The following is a 26,721-nucleotide window of genomic DNA, read 5'->3' on the forward strand; positions in this document are numbered from 1 at the left end:
TAATACATCCATAGGTTACACACACTCACATAATACATCCATGGGTTACACACACACATAATACATCCATGGGTTACACACACACATAATACATCCATGGGTTACACACACACATAATACATCCATGGGTTACACACTCACACATAATACATCCATGGGTTACACACACACACACACACACACACACACACACACACACACACACATAATACATCCATGGGTTACACACACACATAATACATCCATGGGTTACACACACACACACACACATAATACATCCATGGGTTACACACACACACATAATACAGCCATGGGTTACACACACACATAATACATCCATGGGTTACACACACACACACACACACACACACACACACACACACACATAATATATCCATGGGTTACACACACACATAATACATCCATGGGTTACACACACACACACACACATAATACATCCATGGGTTACACACACACACATAATACAGCCATGGGTTACACACACACATAATACATCCATGGATTACACACACACACACATAATACATCCATGGGTTACACACACACACACACACACATAATACATCCATGGGTTACACACACACACACACATAATACATCCATGGGTTACACACACACACATAATACATCCATGGGTTACACACACACACACACACATAATACATCCATGGGTTACACACACACACATAATACATCCATGGGTTACACACACACACACACACATAATACATCCATGGGTTACACACACACACACACACACACACACACACACACACACACACACACACATAATACATCCATGGGTTACACACACACACATAATACATCCATGGGTTACACACTATAGGCTGAAGTGAATGTCTGAATTACTTGGAATGATACCTATTACAGTGTTTCTTCATTTTCTGATGATAGAATGACATACTTTCGTTTATGAATACTGGAATTTTCTCTGTATAAAGAAGACCTGTAATATAAAGCTTTACCTCTACTGTCATATTTTAGACTAACATGCCATGAACTAGGGGTGACTAGCGTCCGTTGTTAATCTTACGTACTAATTGTGTAACGGTATAGAGAGGAGGGGGAGGGAGGGCCCCGCTGACGGCGCTGCGTGCGCAGCTTCAGTCTGGAGTCGCTCAGTACGACGAGACCGCAATGAAGAGATAAATAGAAGCGTTATCTATTTATTAGAAAGTATTTGGGCTCTCGTTCTCTCATATCTGAGACAGGGCAGCTGGGATGGGAGGCTGCTAATGCGCTCGTCTGCTTGATAGGTGAGTGTGTGCTGCTGTTGGGAGCAAAGCTGGGGTTTTATGGCAGAATTACATTAAAGGAACGGAGATGACCAGGGTGAGCCGACGCTTCTCTCATTTGTGAGTCGCTTACACGCCGAAACATTCATTCCTTTTAACATTAGCACGTGGATTAACCGGTAAATGATTTAGCTAGTGGCACGAGCTTGGTTTTAAAACGTATTAACGCGTTTTTTCACAGCTAGCTTGTGTCGAGAAACGCGTCTTGTGTGTCAGCGCGAGCTCGTTTTTTTCCTTAAATATACGCCAGTTGAACGGGAACTTTAAAACAACACGTTATAGCACGAGGACCCCTCTCGCTGCCGTTCATTTAAGTGTGTTAATGTAGCGGCGGAGCGTCACGCGCCCTCAGCCCTTCGTGTTGTAGCCGTGTGATGTGCGGAGAGACGCACGCACGCACGCACACACGGCGGCGCGCAGCCTTTCTGCTTTTCACGGCGAACCGTCGGCTGTTCGAGGGACCGGGCTCAGGGACCGGGCTCATGATGTGCGTGTCCGTCTGGGAGGTCGGTAACGCCGTCTGCGGGGATACAAACATGTCAGCAGTGAAGGAATAAGGGAGAGATCCTCAGATGAACCCGGGCAGTGTCACACTCAGGGCCTGTTCCGACAGCCTGGGCTCCAATAGCCTGTGCGTTTGCTTATGTCGCTTCCCCATCACATGTGCAATGACTGAGCTGGTATATACAGCGAATTATTGGAACGAAAAAACACCATCATATGGGACTTAATGATGAATTATGCTCATTTACATAGCAGGGAAACGTCATACGGAGTTTAATATATAATGTTTCTAATCAAATTTTGAATGTTCAGTTTGTATATAGGGAAATTCATCTTACTCTTATCTCCAAACATTTGTATTGTGTCTTATCCAGCCACCTATGTGCTAATGATCCATCTGTGTAAGCCCTAGATTTATTTTAATATTTTAATATTTATGCTCACCATTTCAACATTGGAACAGGATCTCAATAGCCAAGTCAAGCTGGCATGTTGTAACACAATGATCCCAAATGACGACTCTCCCATTTGTATTCATTGGAAGTGTTGAATAATTCATGAGCTTTGACCATCGCTGTGGCATTTAGGAGATCAGCTGGAGGACAACCAGCCGAATAAAAGAAAATGTGCATGGATGTGGGAGCAGCCTGCGTCAGTCTGAGGATGTGAGGCTCACGATGAGGCTGCATGTTTCTCTCTAATGAGATGTAATTGGCTATTGGAGCGGAGGGGTGTCGAGGGCGATGACCTTTAGATCATCAGCCCTGCCCCATCCATCCCCTGGTGCTGCTTTGTTCCTTCTGGTCTGAACTCCGAATCAAACCCAGAACAGGGAAATGTTACCTCAGCAAAGAAAGAGAGAGTCGTTGTTGCAATGCAGTTTAATGCAATCGAAGTTAAGGCGTTGTTGTTTTCTCCCTGATATTGACTTACTATGCAGTACATTCCATCAATGAGGCAAGGAAAAAAGGGGAAATGTGGAAATCATTACAGTAACGGGGACAGGGGAGGGATTTCGTTTGGCTCACTGTTAGGTCTCTTCTTGCCTATTTACTCAATTAGCTCTTACTGGCTAGTGAACACAAACCTCTTACAGATGATGCGAGTTACACACGGCCTTATCAATCTTTAAATAACAAGGTCAAAGGTTTGTTTTCGTTGCATGTTTCTTACATTCGCTCATATTTAATGCAAACTGCCTTACACTAGTGCTGTTTTTAGCAACTTAATTACTGCAGAAACGCTAACTCTGATAAGAAGCCGGACTGAGGAGGATTAACACCTTTAACCTGAAGCTATTTATGGAAACAAGATTGTGTTTGATTTTCTGATGAATCTCAGACCCTATATTCCGAACTTGTGCCAGAGTACAGCTTTATACTGGCTGTTTATAAGGTGTTAGATTCTCCCAGAGGCGATGGTTGCAATTCATACTTGACCGCAAGGATGTGGGCTGTTTAAGCCGACTTTAGGAGGAGGAACAACTAAACATTTCGCTGACTTGTGGTGCAACAGCAAGCATCAAAGAATTGTTTATTGATGTGACATCTTCCTTTGACCTTCCCTCTCTGTGATAACACAGAGACAAAGCAGAGTCACAGAGTTAGATAATGTAACAGGGGAAAAACACAGATGAACACGGTCTCTGTGTACTTTGGCTCGTACTCGACTTTGCTGGTTAAACTTCCTCCTTCTTCTTCTGCTCATCTGCAGAGTTTGACATTGTACTCACATGATTCAAGCGAGGCGAGGGTGGAGCAGTGAGCTGCTGTGTTTGCTGGAGGGGGAGAGACCAACAACATGGCCCTGGTGGTGATTACTGATTAGCTTCAGGTCACCTGATCTGAAGGCTCAGCTGAGTAATGCCTGCTAACATTATTTTTATTATTTGTCCTACAACAGAAAGCTGAAGCATTAAAAGTTATTAAGAGGCACATCTAATTTTAGTTTATTATCTGTGCTATTTATTTTCCTCACTTTGTGCACAGTCAGGCCAAACCATTCTGTGGCAGTAGGGGATTTTCAAATAAGAAAGGCTTCTTTCATATTGGTCAGCGAGGCTTTATCGTGTCACAGACCTCATGACCATGTTATCAAGCAGGAAATGTCTTGTCTCAAACTTCCTGGAAGGCGAGAGAGGCCGCAGCATCAAAATGCTGGAATACGTCCTAATTTCCTGTTCGGGTTCTTAATTCACAGCATCGGATCTAATCTGACATTCCATAGTTTTCTTTTTGTTCTTTTATTGAGAGGGAAATCTATTGGGAAAGCCTTGCTCATGCATACATACAGTATATGTGTGTGCGTTTACTTGGATTCTTGTGACAACAATTTGTCCTTTTTGTCTGGCTGTGATCCCATGACTCGCACAATGAGTCTTTCCAATGAGGATAAAGCAGCATGTGTGCTACATAAGACTATTACATTCATAAAGACAATCATGAACTTCCAGCCCTTCACTCCGATGGCTCCCTCTTTGAACCCTTAAATGCCAACCTCTCCCAACTCACTGTGTTGGGAACAAGTACAGCTATAAATGCACCGAAGCGTTTATTAGTTTCCTATAGGGTATGTTTAAGCATGTGTTGTATTCCCGAGGTGCGCGCACTTCCCAGACCTTTCCCATGTGCGAAACAGGGGGCGAGGTTATCGGCCACCGTCTGGCTGTAGAACCCTCCATGTAATCCATCAGAGCCATATTACAATGTCTCATGTATGCTACAGAACAATATGAAACCAGCCTGGGGGGGATAGAGCGCTCCTCCTCAATGCTCAGTGAGGCAACCCAACACCACATGAAGGCTGTACACAAAAAAAAGTGCCACGCTTTTACCAGAAAATTGGAACTGCATGTGTGCATTTAATTGAGTTTATAATTTAAAAGGTATAGGACACTTTGTTGTTGCATTTCAGGTTGTTTACCCAAGACCTGAGCATATTGTCCTCGGAGCTTCCATCAGTATGAATAATTGACCCTGCTGACATCGGACATGCATTGTATCTCCAGGCACCCAAGGGATGTTTTTATCACCACAGATGGATGAGGGCTGACAGCCAGTGCAGGCATGACATGTGTTGTGTGGAAGTGACATGTAGTGAAGAGGAAAGCCAACATACTGTAGGCTTATAAAAGCATGATAACAACCGGGATGCCCTCGGGTGACAGATACATAGATGGATCAATTATAAGCTAGGTACTTTATTCCAGTAAAACCTTTCTTTTATAGATTCTATCTCTAGGATTCTTAGTATTGCAAATGAAAAGCATCAGCTGCATATGGTTTATTACCCCAGGCTTTACTTCTTCAACTGGAGACCTAAAACAGGAGAGAGAGCATGTGTAAGATTTTCCACATTATGACTGAAACCACTGCAAATCATTAAACATTCTGTTTCCTGTGTTTCAGGGCTGCTTAGAAGAATAATGGATGACACCTGTCACTAGCGCTTGATGAAGATTGCGATCGACTCCTTACACTGAACTATGGAGGGTAGTGACGATGTGTCTGTAACAATGATACAGTCCCAGACTGATGTGCGCAGCGCTGAGGTGGGAGGAGGAGAGATCTCCAGGAAAGCGGAGGATGGAGTAAATCCGCTCACGCCTGCCGACTCCTGTAGCAGCAGCGCGGCAGGACTGAGCAAAGGAGCACTCTCTAACCTGGGGGAGCCTCCTGCACCGTCAGTCGTGAGTCCCGCTGCCGAATCTCCTGGAGGTGTGGCACTTAAAGTCGCCACAACTGTGCTACACCCAGTGTGCCTGGGAGACAGCCCACTGATGCTGCCCATTCACCTCCAGATGGCTGGAGCAGCCGGATCTCAGCTTGGCCAAATTGGGGCAGCACCGTACTTGATAACAAGCCAAAGCCCGGTTTCACTTCCCCTGGTCTTGGATCAGCAGGTCATCCAACACATGAGCCCCTCTGTGATGCCTCAGACTGCTAACTGCCCTCAGCTGCCGCTCCAGAACAACGTCCTGTGTCAGAATCCTTTGACGTTCGGTTTACCTCCAGCTGTCGACCAGAAGTCAGCAGGACAGGCGCAGGATGCTAACCTGCTCTCTCTCCTGCAGAATCCAGCTTTTGCGGCCATCTTGCAGGATCTCTTCCCTTCCCAGGCAGGCTCATCAACCTGTCAGTCTCCAGGCTCGACCTTCTTCCCACTCCCTGCCCTCACACCTCCCTACACCTCCCCTCTGGCCCCACTGGTTCCTCCTGCCACACTTCTAGTTCCCTACCCTGTCATCATCCCCCTGCCAGTGCCTCTGCCCGTCCCTCTTCCCATCCCCATTCCTGTCCCTCAGACTGAGGACTCGAAGGGGAACATGCCAAAACCAGTTTGCACTGTGAGTAAAAGCACTCAGACTTCAACAAAAGATACTACCTCTCCTTCGTTGTCTTCACGGAGCTGCGTGCCATCATTCCAGCCACAGACTGCGTCGCCTTCCTCACTTCTTCTAGATGAAGGACAGGCTCTAGACCTTTCTATCAGAGCATGTCCAGTTGAACTAAAACAGGAATACCCCAGTCCGCAGCAGGACAGTGTGCTCGACTTGTCGGTGCCTGCTGTGAGGAAAAGGTGTGTTCAGTCAGACAGAGAAGTAGCTTTCCATTCTGGCCAAAACAGCAGTGGCACTTCTTTGTCTCTGGGTGTTGAATGCACTCAGAGTTTAGATTCCAAACTCCTGGGCAGTCTGACTTCACTAGAGTTCAGCCGGCAGCACAAGTGGGTGGTGGACAGCAGTTCCGGTGGGTCTAGTTCTCTGAGTCAGCAGGCGTCTCTGAGCGCAGCCGGCAACCTCGAGATAGTCAGCACCTCTCAGACGGCCAAGGTCATCGTCTCGGTGAAGGACGCCATCCCCGCCATCCTCTGCGGAAAGATCAAGGGCATTTCAGGAGTCTCCACAAAGAACTTTTCCATCAAACGGGACGGCAGCCAGGGGTCGTCCCTGCAGCAGCTCTACGCAGTGCCATCCGCGTCCCACGGGGAGCAGCACGACCCCAACAACTCGCATAAAAAGGTCCCTAAGAACAGAGCTATCAAACTGAAGAAGGTCAGCTCACAAGAGATCCATTTCCTTCCAATGAAGAAGCAGAGACTCTCAGCGCTGCTCCCCAGGAAGTGACAGCGCTCAGCGGAGGGGGATTAATGGCTTGCACCCCTCTCTGGTAATCCCTCCGGCGTGTGTAACATAAAACACATGTGGGACCGTTCTATAATCAAACTCATACACTTACATGTCCAATCAGAGTTTGGCTCAAAATGTTGCATCAACTGAGGCTCATGAATGTCTGACAGTATGACAGTAGTTACAGAAATGCTTTCCTTTGGAGTTTTCTGACTGGCTGTGTTTTTTCTAATGCACTACTCTACAGTGTTATACTACAGCAGAAAGGTTTTTGTGTATGGCAGCTTAATGGGCTCTCCATGTGGCTTTGGAGATTGTCTCCATAAATCGGAACATTTTTCGACTTGATAATTACAGCAAAGACGCATGGGTTCCATTTTTCCATTAGGGATCATGGTTTGTTTCCACATGTAATTTTTATTTAAGTGCACTGAAGGCCTAAAATCCCCGATAGTTAAGCTTCTCGCCGTTCAGGGCAGAGCAGTATGCATTGGCAGGACGTGACGGTCCAGTAGATCACAGACAGTCCAGTAGATCACAGGGGCGATTCTTACTCTGACAGGGGTTTAGCATGACAGGCTAATAATGACTTGGCAAGGCCAGAGCCACAATTTCACTCACATGAACTCGCTGGCAAAAGCCGTCAGTCGACTCGTGACTAAATACGTTCTTGTTTTGTTTAACGGCGTGGAAAAAAACGATGTCTTAATTGCCTGCACATTAAAGCAGAACTTTCTATAGAACTAGTATTCCTGCAAACAAGCTATTTTTGTTGCTTGTTGAATAAAGCATTTTTAATTTGGCAGCGCTTCAAAATACAAGCTGAGAAAACACCTCACAGCAAGTGCATGAAACATTAGAGCCCCCTGCTGTTTCCATTAACAGACTAATGAAGTGAATCTAGCTGCAAGTTCTCACATCGATTCCACCAGTTAAATCAACTTCAAATGTGAAGGGGAGGTGAAGATGAAGGGAACAGCCAGATTAAAGAAGAAGTAATGAGCATTTTCTTGGCGTCAGCGGGAGAAAAAAAAAATACTGTTGGTATATTTGTTAAGTGTGTTATTAGTCTGTTATTAGAACCAGTACCGCTAAGACAGCCCTCCCTCTCCCAACTTTATCACGTGTAAAACATTAGTGGTGTCACTTTTATTGTTTTGTGGAGCATGGTATTCTTTCTGTCCCAGGATTACGATCAGAGTTGTGATTGTGAGATCGTGTATTGTTGTGTGTCAGTTTATTTATCCTACCCAGTGCACTTTGTCATAGTTTAGTTGAAGACGTTACAGGGTGTCCGAGGGATTCTGCTCAAGCTGTGCTGCCCCCTTTTGAAAATCTGTGAATTAAAGCAGCCATGCACAGTCCGTCTGGAGGATCAAAGGAGGGATGGCAAACACCTAGAGGCTCGACTTTTGACCTGTTCTTTATTTATATTGATGTATCTCAGCGATCCCTGTACATCTCACTCGTGTCTGCGGTCCATCCAACAGAGAGCTTAGTGAGAGTACTTTGAACTGATCACTTTGGTTGTACAGGATTTCACCTTTATTTATTCTTTGTACAACTTTTATTTATACAATCTGTATATATATATTGAATGGTCAGTTAGGAGACACAGTGTGACTGGATATTAAAAAAAAAACTGCTTCCTTTGTAACTGCCAGTTTCCTGAAATACTTTTTGCTTTGGAAAACTGTTATTTTGATTGTCAGTGAAGAAATACCAGTTCAGTGTTTGCTTACTGTACAGTTTGTGTGCTTTTATATGGGAGCGAACTAAAATCTGAGGTCTGACTTTGTGTCTGCCTTTTCCTTAACAACAGTCCATTTTTAATGCTAAATGGGTGCGTTTTTGTAGATGTAACAGAGTCTAAAAGAGGCGTTCTGATAAGAATTCAACATAAAAAGATCAAAATGGTTCCATCCAGCAGAACCACTCAGCCAGTTAGGCATCACTTCTTACCGTTTGTACATCTTGTGGAACATAATAGCGTGATTTTTCTTCTGCTTCACTTCACTAAACCTTCAATCCTATCGAATCGGCCAACATGGAAAGTCTCCATACGCTTTCTGAACTAAAGCCAGGCTGCTGGGAACTAAACTGGTTCAGTCCCTCAAGTGTGTAAGAAAATACTCGTACTCTCGTTAGTGTAGAGACTAAAATACTCTGACTGCCATGTTAAAGTGAGCACAAGTCAACACACACACACACACACACTAACACATGAACTGTGAGTGATGTAACCATGGTACAGGACAGGCGTCAGCATAAAGTGCACTGATGAGTCATATAGCATTATATTTTTTACAGTTTCTACAGTTGAGAAATTCAACCATTTGAAAGCCCCCATGTTAGCCTGCTGGTAATGATGTGGTAGTTTACAAACATCCCTCATTAGTTTGCCTTCACTGCAGTGCTCAGTGGTACAATGACAAGACAGTTGCTGGATTTTGGACATACAGTACTTCCTGAAGTTTGAAGTCCTTGACACGTTTTCAAATCGTTTTGACATTTGTTTGTCACACATTTCATGTCAGAAACAAACACAAGCAGGCCTGGCTTATTTCTTATGCTTGAGATAACATTTCAAAACAAGTGTCACCAATGTTGATGACAGAGTCCAATAATGTGTAAAGTGAGATGTCTTTTTTGAATTAAGAAGCAGGTTATGTGCTATGTAAATACTGCCAAATTATCAAAACACTCAATCCACAGAGAAATGCAAGCTGCCTGTATTCAGAAACTGTGCCTTTGAACAGGACTTTTGTATGGTTGTGATGTCACAACTATATTATATATGATATAGGTAGAAAGTGCTGCTACAGTCATTTCCCTGCTGCAATGAGGGTGCAGAGAAAGCAAGCGTGCAGATTCTGAAGAATCTGAAACACTGACCAATCAGAGCACACTGGGCTTTTTCAGCGGGTCTTAAAGAGACAGGCGCTAAAACACAGCGTTTCAGACAGAGTTAATACAGGTGTAGTCAGACTGTATGAGGAAAATGTTGTTTTCTTCAGACATCAAAGCATGTAAACATGTTCTAGTAGAAACCCAAAATAATAATAATTTAAAAAAATACAGGACCTTTAACACAAAGAGCAGCACTTAAGCACTTAAAGAGAGGCCGAAGTCAAAAACTGTTCCACATTTTTAACTAATGAAAATGACCTTGTGGAGTTAATGCTGTGGGGTCAGCACCTGTCACAACCTACATCGGCTCTCCAACAGGAGGAGGGGTTTGTACCGGGCAGCTGCAGACTCTTTGTCCTCTACATTGTGTCTCATTTCACATCAACTGGACAACCGATGTCCTGAATGAGCCGATCAATACATGTTTATGTAGGTTATACTGGTGAATTAAAGTAAAATAATTCAGCAACTATCTGAAATGATTTGTTGTGGTCAGTGATCACAGGCACACATCCTTTGTTTTTGGTAGGTTTATAAAAAGGAAATACACAACATCATAAACACATAGTTTATCTGGTGTGACATAATGGACAAGTGACTTTTTGCAACACATTTTTTTTCAAGTAGTTTGAAGATGCAAGAGAGGGGAATCAACAGCACTTCGATCCTGTGTTGAACATCATATGGCACAAGTCTTTTTAAATCGAGGAAGGGAATAACAGGAAAATTCTGTTAAGTACATTATAAACAGTATGCTACAAAAGCTTGTACTAACAAAGACCACATAAACCTGAGAAATGTCATAGGTGAAGCAAGGCAGAGTCTACTACTGGGAGTATTGGAACTAAAAGCGCTGTGTTAAGTATTAAAAAGCAGAGTGGACTCCACAGTGAAATATTCACCATGTCCCCATCCCGTTTATCTTCACATTTCTAACTTAATGTATATGATTTCCTTAAAATATTACGTTTCTACAAAATGTACATTCTGTCGCTGATATTCATGGTTAAACCCATAAAACTGTACACATCTGTTTTCATTGCTAACAGTGATTGTAACGGTCAAAAGTGACAACACTGAGGCCTCAGGCGGGCCGATGAGCTGACATGATTAGGACTGATCAAAATATTACATCATAACTAAAGAAAAGAAAGCCCTTAGAAATGTCTTCCTTAACAATCTGTCTGTTGAAATGGATAAACCCATGATTTCTAAGTTGGCTCAGAGCTTGGGACACAAACGGTTTGACCTTGATAAGAACTGTGTGGAGACCGGTGAGAGGCAACGTAGGGCTCGCTGAGACACCACAATGCATTGTGCCGCACAGCAATGATGATCCTGCAGGACACTCGTGGAAAAAAGGTGATGAAAAGTGTCAGACTACGACATGATCCCTACATGATACTGACAATGTTCAAGCAAATGAAAACGTCTGTCTTGCGTTGTGTGAGTGAAATGGAATGCATTGACATTAGCATTCTTCGGGCGGGCGGATATACCCATACTTGAGGCATACTTGTGAAGAGTAAGAACGGCTATACAACGAGAGAGCATCCAAATTCTCGTGAAGAACATAAGGGAAGAGCATCTGATGGATTTTGTTTTTCTGTTTTTTTCAGTATACCAACCCCTTCCTTATTAATTGGATATTCAACAAGAATAAAAACATTATATAAGAAGAAACATTCTCCATCTTTGGGGATCCAAAATCAGGATCAAAAGATTTCATCTCCGTAAAAAAAGTGTGTCCACGTGTGCTATGCAATGTAAACACTACAGGGATTCTTTTCCTTTGGGATTTCATAAAAGTCAGATGGCCGTCTGTTAGATCCGAACAGCTTTTTCTTTCACTGATGAGGGGATGAGGTAATGTGTCAGCGATGCACGGCACACTTTTCTCCACTCTGGAAGTTGGGATGAAGTTGTAACATCGTTTCAGTCCCTCGAGGTGGAGTCTAGAGTAACATGTAGCCCCCGCGTGCTCCATGAGTCAGTGTCCAAATGCTGGCTCCTTCGGGGCTTATTGCTCATGGGTCTGGCAGGGACACGGCTGCCCTGGCTCATCCTACAGTTTGCCTTGTTTCAGCCTCTCTATGTGATGGCATAACTTCAGCGCAGGACCCAGTTTCAGACCCATGTACTTCATGATCATGTCGCTCCGTAGCAGCATCAGAGCTTTTCCATCAATCTCCTGTGGAAACAAAGAATGGGAATAATTATATTCTATATGCTCTTTAGCTCTTTAAAGGTCCCATCTTGCAAAAAAAGTGAGATTTACGTGTCTTAATTTATTATATGGCAGGTGAAAGTGCTATATAAATACTGTAAAGTATCAAAATGATCAATCCACAGAGAAATACACAAAGCCCGTATATTCAGAAACTGTGTCCTTAAACGAGCCGTCAGGACTTTTGTATGGCTATGATGTCATAACTATACTTTATATACGTAGAAAATGCTGCAACGGTGACGTTACATAGTCATTCTCCGGCTGCAATGATGATGGAGAGAGGCTCAGAACGCAGGTATATTCTGACAAAGAGTATAAGAACAATAATGTGTTTTTTGACCATTAAAGAATGTAAACATGTTCTACTAGAAACCCAAAATACAAGTATGAACCTGAAAATGAGAATCATTTAGGAACTTTAACAAAAAGCACTTGAGCACTGAGGGCCTAAGTCAAAAAACGAAAGTTCCTTAGTTTGTCCCACATTTTTAAATAGTGAAAATGAACTTACATGTTTTCTGAATAGTTCAGCATGTGGAGCTAATGCTGTGGGGTCAGCACCCCTCACAAACTGCATCACCTCCTCAATGGACCAGGAGGAGGGGTTTTTACCCTCCCGCTCGGACACTAGAGCCTCTGGACCTGTGGTGGAGCTGGCTGCTACCAAAGCAGAAGAGCAGAGAGATGAGCAGATTCAGCATGTGAGTACCGGTATTTATAACTATATACTGTATACTACCACAGATTCTTGCTGTACCTTCGACTCGTCTGAGAGGCTGCGTGGAGCTGAGCTCTGGAGGGTTAGAGGAGAGTCGGCGCATAGCTGTGCCGTTGCCAGGGTGGTAGAGGCTGCTGGGCTGAGAGTGGTACTCTGAGGAACTGCGCGCGGTTTGGGGTCGAGGGGTCATGGAGTTGGAGGCTGAGTCCATGTAGCGCTGCTCCTTTGTTAGGCCGTTCTCTTCATGGGGCAGGGTCTCTGCTGGAGAGAGAAAAACACAACAGATATTCAAATGTAATTCTTTATTTTTTAAAAGCCCCTATTATATACACTTCCATCTGCTTTGAGCCAACTTCCAATATTTCGCAATATATTGAGTCATAATGAAACTTATTGTATCACCAGATTCTTGCCAATACGCGGCCCTTAATGTGATGTAAAAGTGGTTGTTAACAGAACTTTGATTTATAGACAACATTCAAGTTCAGCAATAAAATTATTCTATGATGATGGGGTGCTTTCATGTGTAGGAACATACATACAGGGCAATTGATACAACTTAGAGGAGGCAGTCATGGAGGTGTGCCAACTTCAGTCAGTATTAAGACATTTGCAAAGGGAGCCGTACCTTCTGAAGGGTGAGCTTCGGTACGTAAATGTTTAGGCGACAGAGGGGCTGCATACGAAGGGGAGACACCAGAGAGACTCCGCTTACTGCCCCGAGCCAGAGAAGGAGCATCCATCGTCTCTTCTTTAACTAAAATACAGGAACAAGGTTGGGCTGTATAGGTAAATAGGCTGTATAGGTAAATACCGACAATACCTGATAGAGCAGTGATGTTTCAAAACGCGGGGTTTACCTGACAACGTCCTGTCGTAAGCAGTGTAGTGGCTGAACGGCTGGCTGCTGAACAGGTTGTCACATTGCAGGTGACGACACATAGTCTCCAGGAACCGCAGCACAAAGGAAGCACTGGAGGCTGACGGTAGTTTGACCACACGGACTCCACCATCTGTTCTCACTGGGACGAAGGGCAATGTGTTTTATTTGTCTGTCACAAAAATGCTTGGGTACTTGTGCAACCAATAAATAAACCAATTCTACCATTTACATTATTATTTCAGAGGCAAGATACTTCCAATAACACAACAACTTCTAATAGCTGGTATAGTCTGTGTGTATCTACCTCTGACAACCTCTCCTCCTCCTGAATGAGTCTGCAGAGTACTGAGCAGGACTTTAGGCTGGTATGCGCAGTCTATACATGACTGGACCACCAGCTGGAGCACAGCGTTCACTGGCCCTGGGCCAAAGTGGTCTGGCAGATGCTGCATCTGCTTCCTGTCCAGGTGGGGGCCGCAGTTTCCATGCTTATTCACGTACACACACACTGGAACAACACAAGAAACGCAGTGAGCAAATGAGACATTTTAATGCTAGCTTTGATTCATTTGCTAATTATTAGAAGCAAACGCGCATTAGTCCTTACCTGTTGAAACCACAGAGTTGAGGCTGGGAGGGCTTTCTTGTGGGACCTGGAAGCTGGGCAGCTGTGGCGGGCATTGGGGAATCTTAGACTTCCTCTGAAAAATACGTATTCATTTGCAGACGCACTTTAACGCAAGAAGACGTGGCAGAAAAAAAGTATCCACCTGATGATAAATAAATCAGAGTTTGGGTTTGTTTAGTAGGGTCTCACCTTGCTCCCAGGCTTGGGGCCTCTCTTCTTGTGGGGCTGGGGTACTAGCTGTGTGTTTTCAGGTACAGCTCCGTTTTGGGCAGCAGCTGCTTCTGCCACGGCTTTGAGTAGAGCGATGGTCTCACTCTTGGGCCGACGGCCTCTTACCCCCTTCCTGACAGGCAGAGGGGGCAGAGGGTTGGGGAGTCTGTAGGGGGACTGCATTGAACGCCTGCTGGGCTTGGAGGGAGACGCCGGGAGGATCTGCAGGTTCTTTGGCAGGGTAACTGCAATAAAAGCGGACAAGAACGCCATTGGTATGGAGGGTGGCGATATTACAAAACTGAGCTGCCGCGCTAGAAGCTCTTAGGAAAATCCAAGACACAAAAGCTCTTCATCTGCACTGGCAGAACCAATGGATTCTGCTGTAGCTATACTAAAGATGCCACATGGAAGGTGATGTGGAGAGCAATATGTAAATGAACACTGCTCCTTGAATATGCAAAAGCTAAATATGAAAGGTTTGAGTATACTTTCAAGGATCTTCAATGGCCCCTTTGCTATAAAAAGGGAAAGAAACGTCGGCTTGGTACAACATTGACAGTGGTTTTGGATAGACTGTGTGGGCATGTCCAAAGAGAGGATAATAAAAATGAAGAATGGTTTTCTCAACTTGCCCCACCACTGTAGAGTCTCTTTTGGCTAATTAGAGAGACCAATTGTGTGTCATTATCTCTTGACCCAGTAACCACGCAGTGTGCTGTGCCGCTGTTGGTGGCTGGGATTAAAGTCAAAATAAAGAAATGGTCTGGTGGAATTCTGGGTTTGGACAGGGGCATCGAATTACTGCAAATAGTAGGATAAGTGCTCCAATTCATGTCAAACAAAGCCAATTACTTGATTTCTGACGAAATATCTGTCATAACCATGCATTCAGCTGATTGTATAACAAATGTTTTTTCTGATTTGAACCCAGCTCTGTGGCATGGTGATGTGTGCAGATGAACGGCCCACAGAGCTACGCTACTGCTTACATGCCTTTCATCCGCACACACTGCCCACACTGCCATGACATACAGACAGAGCTGGTTTAAAATCAGGAGAGTATCCCTTTAACTTCAACAGTAGTGTTAAATCCATATTACAACACCAACTAAATAGCAGCCAGGCCTATTGCACAGACTATTATACAGACAAGTTTGCCAAGCCTTCAAATAATATCGTCCCTAATGTGAAAAGAATGACAACAACATTATCTACTGTTAAACAGCTAAAATACTTTTTTTCATCTCTAATCTTCAAAAAGGAAGAATCGCCATTTCAGCCTTTATTACTGCAAATGTGTGTATTGTGATGACTGCTTCTTTCTGCAAGTAATTAAAAATGCCTATAGCCAAGACCAGAAACAGTGTGTAACTCATCATGCTGAAAGGGAAAAGCAACAGCCCATTTACTCAGCTAGAAAATATTTTTCTGTGTCTGTATGTACTGAAGATTTCCTAACAATACCCACGCACAGAGAGTCAAATAATAAATCTTCCACCAAAACGCAGCACAAGCTCAAAACAAAGCCCCTACAGATGCCGAAGTCGGAGAAGGCAGACAAATCAGAATTAGATGGCGAGGGAGTGGTAGGAAGAGTGTGTGTGTGTGTGTGTGTGTGTGCGTGTGCGTGTGCGTGTGCGTGTGCATGTGCGTGCGTGCGTGCGTGTGTGTGTGTGTGTGTGTGTGTGTGTGTGTGTGTGTGTGTGTGCTTTTTATATCCCCTCCCAACCATACACGAGCTATGAGTACATTTAAAAAGCAACAGCTGTTTGGAAGTTTTTCATGTGTTGTGTAGCCGATAATCTCAACCTCTCCATCCAGAATCTTATACACAAACGCGGTTGAGCAAAAGTCAGAGACTGGACATGGCAGCTTTTATGCAAACATATTATTTTCCATGTAAACAGGTATGATGTGAAGATCGTAAATCATCCTCCTTCATCCCTCCCCTCACACTTGTTATTCTGCCTGTTCCACCCCCCACCCAAACACAGTGACACATAAGCACACTAACAGAGTGTGTCTGCAGAGTTTCAACAACACAGCGCGTGCCTTCAATGACTGTTGGATCAGCGCTCGCGACACTCTCGTTTTTGAATGTAGCCCCGGTTTATCAGAATGTGTTTAAAGCACCATATTAATCTTGTCACTAAGCAACCAAACTTTCTTCAAAGTTTAGCCCCTGTGGGAAAATAAATCCTCATTTAGGAAAGTTTTACATAATCAAGAAAATAACCATTTCTGAAGACTGTTCGATGGCTGAGCTCTACTGACTTTTCCTCATTTAAAGCCAATTGTTCATTTCCATACAGTATCATTTAGGAAAGTTTACGCACAATTTACTGAAAATGTGAAGATGCAGTTACTCGAACAACTACTGTACCAAAACCAACAACACCCGTCCAGCTGCAGAATTATTGCAAACCCTTGTGCAATCTCTGAAAGCACCACCTTAACATGATTCATTCATTTGAACTGTAAATCCATGATAATGCCCCGTCAAATTCAGAAACTTTGCCATTAAGACCTCCTCTGGGATATGTGTTGATATGGTGTCATTAGATCACACGTGGATCAAGAGGCAGAATTCATGCTTTCTTTTACTGCGTGTCCAGCACCTGCTAAAGATTAGACTGTGTATATTTAACTCTGCCAGACTAAGCAACAAGACCAGATGGTTCATGATAACGGTGTTTATATTATTCTAGCTGTGGGTGCAATTTCCCGACTGTGGAGGGGGGGCCACCGCAACTAAATGCATATGAAGGAAACGTTGATTACAAACAACAGCATCTGCTCAAATCTCATTGTCTGCGGACTTGTGCTGCCACCTAGAGGGGAACACTCACCACTGTTGCCTGGGGGCTGTAGGCTGTGCTTTGTGAGTGAGCACCAGCCCACAGGGAAGATGTCCCGGGAGTCGTACTTGCACCAGTAATCAAAGGCACCCCGCCATCCATCGAACATGATAAAGACCTCATCGCCCTTCACTTCTCCAATGGTGGCAGGGCAGATGAGGTATGGGTTCTTCTTGTCAACGGCCTCCAGCTTCATGCCTGGCTTGAAGTTGTTCTGGGTGGGCCTCAGAGGTTCCTGAAAATGAGCGCAATGTCCTCATTACAACAACCTTGAAATGCATACACTGCCAATAAGATGGTGCCATACTTTTTAGAATAGAATAGAAATACTTTATTGATCCCAAGCTGGGGAACTGCAGTGAATCGTTTGTACAAAAAATGTTTTTAAAGCTTTTTTTCGAAGCAACACATACCTTTTTAAAAGCTGTTGCTGGGGCCATCTCCGCTCCATTTAAGGTTCTCAACAGAAACATGGGCCACGAGGAGGCGTTCATCCGAAACCCTTGCAGAGAAATTTTAATAACATTAGAAAACAAAAGTGTTATAAACTCATTCAGAACAGAGTTATTAACAAGCCGTGTGGGTAATTCCCATAATTCCAGTGTTATGACCCCTTTCTTTCAGGTGTTTTTGTCGACCCAGTGAGCACTATCATGTTGTTTTTTAGATTTCGATTAACTCTACCAATGTCCAAAGGAATGTATGTACATCAATGCACACACACACACCTATGCATGCAGCTTAATTATTGTGCTATACTAATTATTCAAGCTGTATTACAACAATATAAACATCCCTGCCGACCTCCTTTTACCTTCGGGTTATTTTAAAGAATACAAATACTGTATATTATTATAATAATCATAGTGATCAAGTGATGCCTGTGGGGAAGCCTGATTTCACTTCCACATAGGACTATTTTCTACAGCATGGTCTAACAATTACTTTCAGTTCAATGTTATCAGTCTACCATTTCTTCTTTTTATAACTCTTCCATGGCAGTTCAGTAGAAAAGTGCGAAAATAGATGAAGATTTTTCCTTTACTGTCTTGATATGATTATAAGAGACAACAATGTGCTTCCATCACATCTCCCCTGACTTTCTTACCCAGTGGTGGCTGCAGCATGTCTCCATTCTTCTCACAGGTGCCGATCGGCTGGATATCGATGGAGTCTACCAGTCTCCAGAAGTCGTTGCTGTTGTCACTTCCATCCAGACGGAGACGCAGGCGAACCCCAGTTAAGCCCATCACAGTGGCAATACAAACTGAGGTGGAATTGCGCGGGTCGTGGGCTTCGAGCTTCATTCCCACCTTGAAGTCATTGGAGGGTGGGACTCTAGCCTGCTGAAATTAGAGAAATTTAAAGTGCTGGTACTGTGCGCACTAATCGAATACACAGTGCACAAAAATAATTATTTAATCAACCCATTGCTCCATTATGGTTTAGATAATGCCATCTAACTGTTCATTATGGTAAAAGCTTATGTTAACTGTACAGAAAGGATCATTAGTATATGTCTGTGTGGTAGTATACTTTCAGGAAGACAGTGTTGCATTCAGAATCAGAAATGGAGAACTTTTGAGTGATGGGCAATACCAGCTTGGACTACTGGCAGCAATTCACAAAACCATGGTTGCCTTAGTAACATCAGTACTTACAGGACAGACTTAAAAGAAAACTTGAGCTGTGATGTCAAGCTTTACATTTAAGCCTAAGACTAGGTCTATCTCCATGAAACTGGCCCCTGGTAAATATTAAACACCAAAGAAATCCAGAGGACATACCTGACGAAAACAGACTGGTGGAGCCGGTAGAGCAGACGTGTCTTTTAGATATTCTTCCCAGCTGAAAGCATCTAAAGCAAAAATAACACAAGAGTCAATGTTTTGACTGCAACAACTTTTGTTAAATCATGCAACCGATTACTTTGTTTATAAAGATGACATAAAATCCAGAAAGAGTGAATTTGGCTCTCTATCACAATGGCATGTCATTTAAAACGTTAATGTTGCAGTGTCAAATGCCTAAAGGGCTCTTCTATAAACACTTAACACAGCTCTTCTTCAACCAAAGTAATCTAAAGGGAAAAAAATATCAAATGAAGGCCATCACAAAATACCTAATCAATAAAAAGTTCACCTTTAGCTGTTGCAGGGGTTGTACCTGTTAGTGGAACCATTCTTCCTGGTTTCTCTTTTTTGCCATCTTTATGATCTAAAAATGATTATGATGATTAAAAAGAAAATCTTTATGAATGTAAGAAAATGCAAAAGTTGTTTTAACCAATCTTAACGATAAAAGTAAAATGCAGATTTAATAAATGTATTACTCTTCCTTCTATATCATGTCCTGCAGGCAGAGCTCTTATTGTCCAACAACTTTAGAACAATGAACAATTTCTCACATGTGAAAAATTACAACTACCTTGTTTCCTTTGCATACTCATCAGAAATAATAGTCTGAAAGCTGGTAGTAAATAAGGATTTCTGGGGCGTTTAATGTCAAACCTGGAATAAAATACAGATATTTATTCACCCATATATATAAAACAAAAATACTGTACTGATGCCTTGAGAGTCATCCCAGCTGATAGCATTAGATAAATCTGAATTAACAACTCTGAAATGCTTTCAGTAATGAGCAATAATAATGACACAAATGAAGCTGTATGCTGTCACGTTGTAAAGCCCCTACAGTCCTACTGTATACCCACACAGGTGTTTTCACTTACTGAGCTCGGCTGGAGCACTCCTTTAAGAAAAACCTTCATTTCAAGTCATAAACACAGTCTTTATCAAGCATAGTAAAAAAGACCTCTCCTTGCCTTTAAGCGGAGTCTTTCCCATGGTGGCTGATGACCAATGGTGACGCTTCTACAATGACGACCAATGGTGACGAGGTATGCTTCTGTGCCGGTCTAATTGTGTTCTAAAAAATATCAGAGGTGGAAATATTTCATATGAAATTTAGCACACACGAAACTACAGTAGTTCAAAAGAGACTCATTAGTCCATTCATTCATATAAGGGACAGACAAAATTGCAATAACACTCATTTGCCTAACAATCTAAAAAACAAGAGCTCGTTGATGTTCAATGCACGTAACATTGACGAGAATTGTGTTTGGATATGAATATAGGTGCTTGACACGTGCACACTAGTTGGTGGGGGTGGGGGAAACAATCGATTCTTGGGAAGCATCGCAACTCTCTCTAGGAAGATTCTGTCTGGAGGCAGAAACATCAGTACCTGGAAATTTAAACCCACTTCTCTACATTATGATGACCTGTAGCAATTTTGTACGGACAGGCTGTAATGTGATTCAATGGAGGTAAACATGTGTATGTACTACAGTACAACTATTGTATTAATAGAAGATAACTGAAGTAAATTCCACTGTTTATTTTACCATAATTATGGATCATTACATATACCTCATGTTTTAAAAGTACTAAGTAGTCACACAGGAAGAAAATAAGTCATGTATAGAAATCGATGCATCAATAACCTTTTTATAATTGCATCGTAACTAGTGATAGACCGATACATTGGCTGGCTGATATTTGCGTTTATTAGTTGTATCATATCGGCCGATGCCGGCTGCTCCATTCGCCAATAGTTTATAACCGGCATTATTTACAGACAGGCGTCTCCAGCAGCACAGAGCTGCCCGTGGACGCCTGAACTTTTCAAGTTCAATAAAATCCTTTTTTTTTTTTTTTTTATTGAGAATTGTAACATTTGTTATCATAATTGTCTAATTTTTATGATGTAAATTGAGGGAGCAAAAGTAGTATTGGCTCCAAACTTCAGTTTAAGAAAATTGGCAGTACGCATCAGTCATCGGCTAAGGCTGATGAATAAAAATCCACTACGGTAGTTTCCCAATCGTAACCCTCGGAATCGGATTGGTGCCGAGAAATTCTCACCCCATCTAGCTGGTAGCCTTTTCAAATAGTCAGTGTACCATTTTCATAACCTTAAGTTGCGACTGAATCAACAAGCGGAGCTACATTTGAAGCAGTTATAGTATATACTAGGTCTGCAACTATTGATTTCTTGGTCAATTAAATACCAGAAAAAAGCAAAAATACACATCAAACTGTTAAAGAGCTCAAGATGATGTCTTCAAATTGGTTGTTTAGTGTGACAAACCAAGTCCAATCCCCAGCACTATTGATACTGAATTAATCTATTTGGTTTCGTGTAAAGGCAAAAAGAGAAATATTACTGAAAATAACCTGCTGCAGGAAACCACATAAGACCTGAGGGAGAGTTACATGGTCCTGTTGTTAGCAAAGGGACTTTTTTTTCCAGTAAAATAAAAACACACCAGAACTTCTGTCATGCACAGAAGTGTGTTATTCCAGTAATGGACACTCCCACAGAGACAGGAAGCCTGTAACAGGGTGGGTTTGTTCAGGTTCAGCACTGTAACGACACACAGGCAGGCCTGTTGTGGTGTGACACTGAGTATAACTTGGTGGTGACAGTGTGTAAGAGAACATTACTTCAGCATTTACAGTTGTCACAGATATGCTGGAGAACTTAAACCTAAGCACTTAGTGAGTTGGTGCAACCATAGTAAATAAAAACATCGGTCCTACATCTCGGGGTGAAACATAAAGACCACAGGAGGACTGCGTGTCCTCGAAGTGGCCGATAATGACACCAGAAAACTGGCTAACTCATCAAGACTATCGCTCACATTAACGATTCTGTGGGGGGCTATTCTGGCAAAGCTAACGTTACCGCTCTACGAGCACAGTGGCGTTACCAATGTGGATTTGTTTCTTACCTGATGTTACAGAATAACTTCATAAACGCGTTGCCTTCTATCTGGAGAAAATTATCTGCACACTTTCCCTTGTTTTTCTCACCAAAGTCCCTCCATCTAACATCAACCCATCACCGTTGACTGTCCGCTGGTTATGTCACCACATCAGCCTTCAAACGTTAACTGAGCTGGTAACAGCGAGCTAAATACTGAGATGTGTACCGCTATAGCGCTGGTTTACATTATATATAACACTTATTAGTTTAAATGTCACCTATTTGCACTCGCACGTCGTATCTGATGTGTAATTGTGACGCTGTGTGGTTCCAGGTGATAGTCCGGGCCCAATGTTGACAACACTGCTGGCTAATAACTAGGTTGGCTAACCTTAGCGTTCACGTTAACCCTCTGGGAACACTTCCTCGCATATTACCAAGGAGAATTAGACATAAACCGGGTCGTGTAGCTTCGTCGGACATTCTCCAAAAACTCTTTATCATTCAGTCTGAAGGAAAAACTTACAAGTGCCGTGTTTTTTCGAGTAAAGATCCTCACACTTCTCTCTAGTCGTCAGCTGCCATTTTTTCACCAATGTAGTGTATGCTTACACGCATGTAATAAATGCCGAAGATAGTGTTGGAGGGTGAGCACACGCGAAGCGAACAGCGAGAAGCCAGAGCAGCAGGCCAATCAATGCTCCCGATGCTCACAATTACAGCCAATCAGAGAAAGGCTTACTCGTTTTGACCAATCAGCGTCGAGGCTGCTAGTCGGCCTGTAATTTTGGACTCCAGAAAGTAACACTAGTTATCCATCTCCACTTTTCTCTCCTCTTCACAAGACGCGTCCTCTGTTGTGGCTCCAAACTGATCGAAAAATTATGTTTACTCGATTAAATCACGGTATAAGAAACTCTAACAACTCCAAAATACTAATTAAAAATGCTGCTATTTTAAAAAGGCATGGTAAAGAAAAAAATGAAATAAGTAAATAACGAGTATTAAACAGAATAACTGTTTTTAATGAACGGAGAAGACTCAATATCTTAATTAAATATATTTAAATGATAGAATATTAGAATACAAAACAGATAACGTAGATATGAATCCCATAACTGCTTGTATCAAATATCTTTTATTGAGGTATAGTTAGTCGAAATAGTGATTCATTACATAAACGTCTTGTTTATTTATTTTTTTATAACTGAATGACCGATTGAAACCCTGGGTGCACACATAAAAGGAAAGAAATAGATGGATAAAGTAAGTAAATACACAAAGAGAGAGAGAGAAACAAAAAAACACACACAATATGATTAAGGTACATATCTAATTATAATAGTTGTTGAATTCAAGTTCCATATTTGAAAAAAACGACACCTCAATTTAATGAAAACAGTCCATTTCTATGAAAGTTGGTGACATCTCTGTGAAAAGGGGATAACATCACGACATAGAGTCCGTCATCACAAGAGCCAAGTAGCTAAACGTGACTCAGAAGCACTGTCCCATGTCAGATTCAAACCCGTGTGTTTTCCCCGCCTACACTTTAACTGAAAAGTCTAGATTATTCTAACCATGACAAAAACAAGATGTCAATCCCAATACTCAGGCAGGATTCAGCACATGCAGCCTTAAGCAATAATATAGTTATAGCAAATTACAAGTGACTGTGACGAGGCAAAACGCAGCATCAACATCTGTTTTATTTTGAAATGATTGCAGCTTGCAAATGTGTTTCAAAGCTCTCTTTAAAAAAAAAAAACAATAGCTGAACCTGGACACACTACAAAATTAAAATGCTACTTACATAACAATACATCAGTAATACCGATTCAATGATTTAACATGTCATATATTAACCTTTACAGGGGTACTTTTATTTTTGATCCTTTACCTGCGACTTGCTGATTATAATTCCATACATTTACACATTACATTTTGAATGCAGTACCTTTGCTTGATAGTATTTTTACGTTATTTTTACTTATGTTAAAGGTCTGAGTACTTCCTCCACGTTGAGTTTGCGGTTTCCTTCATTTATTCTCCAATAGGTTGCAGGAAATCTGCAGCCAGCTGTGTCACACATTGTTATCAGTAATTTTAGAAATGTATCTCACCATAAAGGTTGAGTGATGTAGAAATTCATAATATGGGGTACATTAATTAACGGTGTAGCCAACTAGGCCTTATATATATATAAATATATATCTGCTGGAAAATGTAGATTTGTATTTCTAATATACATGTCTAACATTGTTTCTTTGAAATTCTGCAGGTCGTTAGAGCCAGTTATAGGACCTAAGTTGGACTTTCATTTTCACAATATATTTATATATACATATATTGCATTATAATTCTAATAATAATGAATTATGTTATTATTATTATTATTATGATAATTATTATTATATACAGTATGAACTTATATGAATACTTGACATTTACTCTTAAATATAATGTTACTTTTCAATTCAATTTAATTTCCACAAAGCAATTTGTCCCCATTTGTTAATAGACCTCATGGCTCCACAACATTAGGTTACCACATAATAAGGCTACCATAACCTATGAGGACCACTAACCTGGCAGAAAAGCTGTGTCACAGTCTCAACATTGGCTGGAATGTAGAACACCGACTTTAGTCATTAGGCTGATAAAATCAGCCTGTAGAATAAAACCAAGCTGCTTTGACCTTTCTAACCACTCTTGTTCTTTACAAAGGCTTTTTTTTATTATGTAGGGTGTGTCCTGCAGCAGAGTGAGGGGGTTTGATGGAAGCATCACATGGTTCAGGTGTTTCTCATGTGGGAACTGATCAAAATCTTAATTATAGCTTTGTATTAACACTATCTTCACAGGGAGTATTAACTTTACCACATGCTGACATACTAATGTGTGTGTGAGCTGCAACGACTGCTCTGAGAGCACAACTCAGTCATGATCATTCTTATAAAAAAACATGTATTTAGAGATATAATCAATAAAGACAATTAACTAAACTCTGAAATACACTGTAGTACTATTTTGGTGGGAAACTACACATTACAGAGCCACTGACAAAGTTTTAGGTTTATCCTGTGGGTGGCAGCATGGTTTCATGGAGCACAGACCTGAGGAAAGCTGTAAAGCTCCTTCAGAGTGTTTGAAATGTCAGTAGCCCACATTTGGTCTGAATGAGGTCGGGGTTATGGATACAGATAGTTCACATAGGACAGTACAGCACTTTTATTTTTGCTTTGCACTCCTCAGAATTTCCCAAAAGAGACTTGTATAGATTTTCATTTTCTACCCATGACTATGTGGAAAAGATATGATCAATATTCACCAAAAACATGTACAAATGCAGCCCTTTTGGCATTCAATTTGGTAGACATTTTGTGTTATGGGTATGCAAAGAGAAGACAAAGAAAACTTTTAATAACAGTTCATAATTATGGAAAAAAGGTCTTCAGAGACAGTGCTGAATAACAAGGTGTGCTGTCGTAAACCCCTCACACACACCTAAAGACATTGGTGAGGTGTGAAAAGCGTGCTGCCCTTGAGCAAGGCAGATTCCCAGTTATCTGTTTAGGAATGGTGTTGCTTTATATCGTCCTTATAATGCCACGCGTGCGCTGTGTTATGACATCTACATAGATGATGTTATCATACCGAAAGCAGGGTGTGATCTTGTGAATTATGTAATTGAGAAACCAGAACAATAATATCCCACCTCATCCGAAAACACCCTCAGACCGCAACACAGTTTTCTCTATCTCCCCTTGTTGCCCTTCTGCTCTCTGATTGGTCCAAGTGAAGGGGGGGCGTTGGAACGAACCGTCGCCATTGGTCGTCGTCACGCCAGTCAAACTGTTGCCTGGTGATATGCTTGCAGCTTGTCAACCGCACGATCCAGTTTCTGGAGCTGCCTGCTGCAATGAAAATATCTCCGCTGGTGGGTGGATATACGGGCCCGCGTCCATCCTTTCCCCCCGAACAGTGACTGAGTGAGTACTTTATATTATCTTTATGTGAATAACAACTGTCAGCTCTTAAGTGTTAGGGTTTGATCTCCAGCTCAAGCTCACGGGAGAGGCAACGTTACCAAGCTTGGTGTTTGTTTTGAGCTCATTTGCGGTTTTATACACACACACACACACACACACACACACACACACACACACACACACACACACACACACACACACACACACACACACACACACACACACACTTAGACGTGCAGTACAGTACAGTCAGAGTCCCTGTTAAAAAAAAACAATCATTTAACAGCAACATTTTCTCAGGTGTGTGTGTGTGTGTGTGTGTGTGTGTGTGTGTGTGTGTGTGTGTGTGTGTGTGTGTATGCTTTTTAGTCTGGTTTGTAACAGGAAGCAACAGGACAAGTGTAGGACAGGTATTTCCATATACAGGAATGATCTTTTTCAAAAACATTTCACCATAAATGTAAATGTGTGCTGGTTGTTGTTCTCATTTTTTATGTAGCTGCCAAAAAACGTGTGGTCAAAGTATCTCAATTGGCAGTGACGT

General features: G+C 42.2%; 2 protein-coding genes across 6 annotated transcripts; one reads left to right on the forward strand and one right to left on the reverse strand.

Moving 5' to 3' along the window:
* Positions 1–5,325: 5,325 nt before the first annotated feature.
* LOC310965765 (retinoic acid-induced protein 2-like) lies at positions 5,326–6,996 on the forward strand (the record flags this gene model as incomplete). The annotated part of the gene is made up of 1 exon (XM_083939520.1): positions 5,326–6,996. One exon carries the CDS (start codon positions 5,326–5,328, stop codon positions 6,964–6,966), a length of 1,641 nt encoding a protein of 546 aa, XP_083795646.1. The 3' UTR covers positions 6,967–6,996.
* A 3,458-nt stretch (positions 6,997–10,454) lies between these two features.
* LOC310966811 (sex comb on midleg-like protein 2) lies at positions 10,455–22,796 on the reverse strand. 5 transcript variants are annotated; one of them, XM_083940736.1, is made up of 15 exons: positions 22,712–22,796; positions 20,237–20,340; positions 19,552–19,626; positions 19,197–19,267; positions 18,518–18,752; positions 17,823–17,911; positions 17,401–17,644; positions 14,528–14,793; positions 14,318–14,411; positions 14,015–14,218; positions 13,688–13,849; positions 13,456–13,584; positions 12,867–13,088; positions 12,621–12,766; positions 10,455–12,070 (listed from the first exon to the last, which is right to left on the reverse strand). In XM_083940736.1, the coding sequence occupies exons 2-15, from the start codon at positions 20,256–20,258 to the stop codon at positions 11,945–11,947; spliced, it is 2,085 nt and encodes a 694-aa protein (XP_083796862.1). In that variant the 5' UTR covers positions 20,259–20,340; positions 22,712–22,796; the 3' UTR covers positions 10,455–11,944. The 5 variants fall into 5 exon arrangements, with proteins under 5 accessions (XP_083796862.1, XP_083796859.1, XP_083796861.1 ...); XM_083940733.1 differs by having other exon boundaries at positions 12,621–12,769; XM_083940735.1 differs by having other exon boundaries at positions 12,621–12,769; positions 12,867–13,085; positions 18,518–18,755.
* Between the last annotated feature and the right edge of the window lie 3,925 nt (positions 22,797–26,721).

This window comes from Echiichthys vipera (assembly GCF_963691815.1).
Source record: "Echiichthys vipera genome assembly, chromosome: 3".
Classification (NCBI taxonomy): domain Eukaryota; kingdom Metazoa; phylum Chordata; class Actinopteri; order Perciformes; family Trachinidae; genus Echiichthys; species Echiichthys vipera.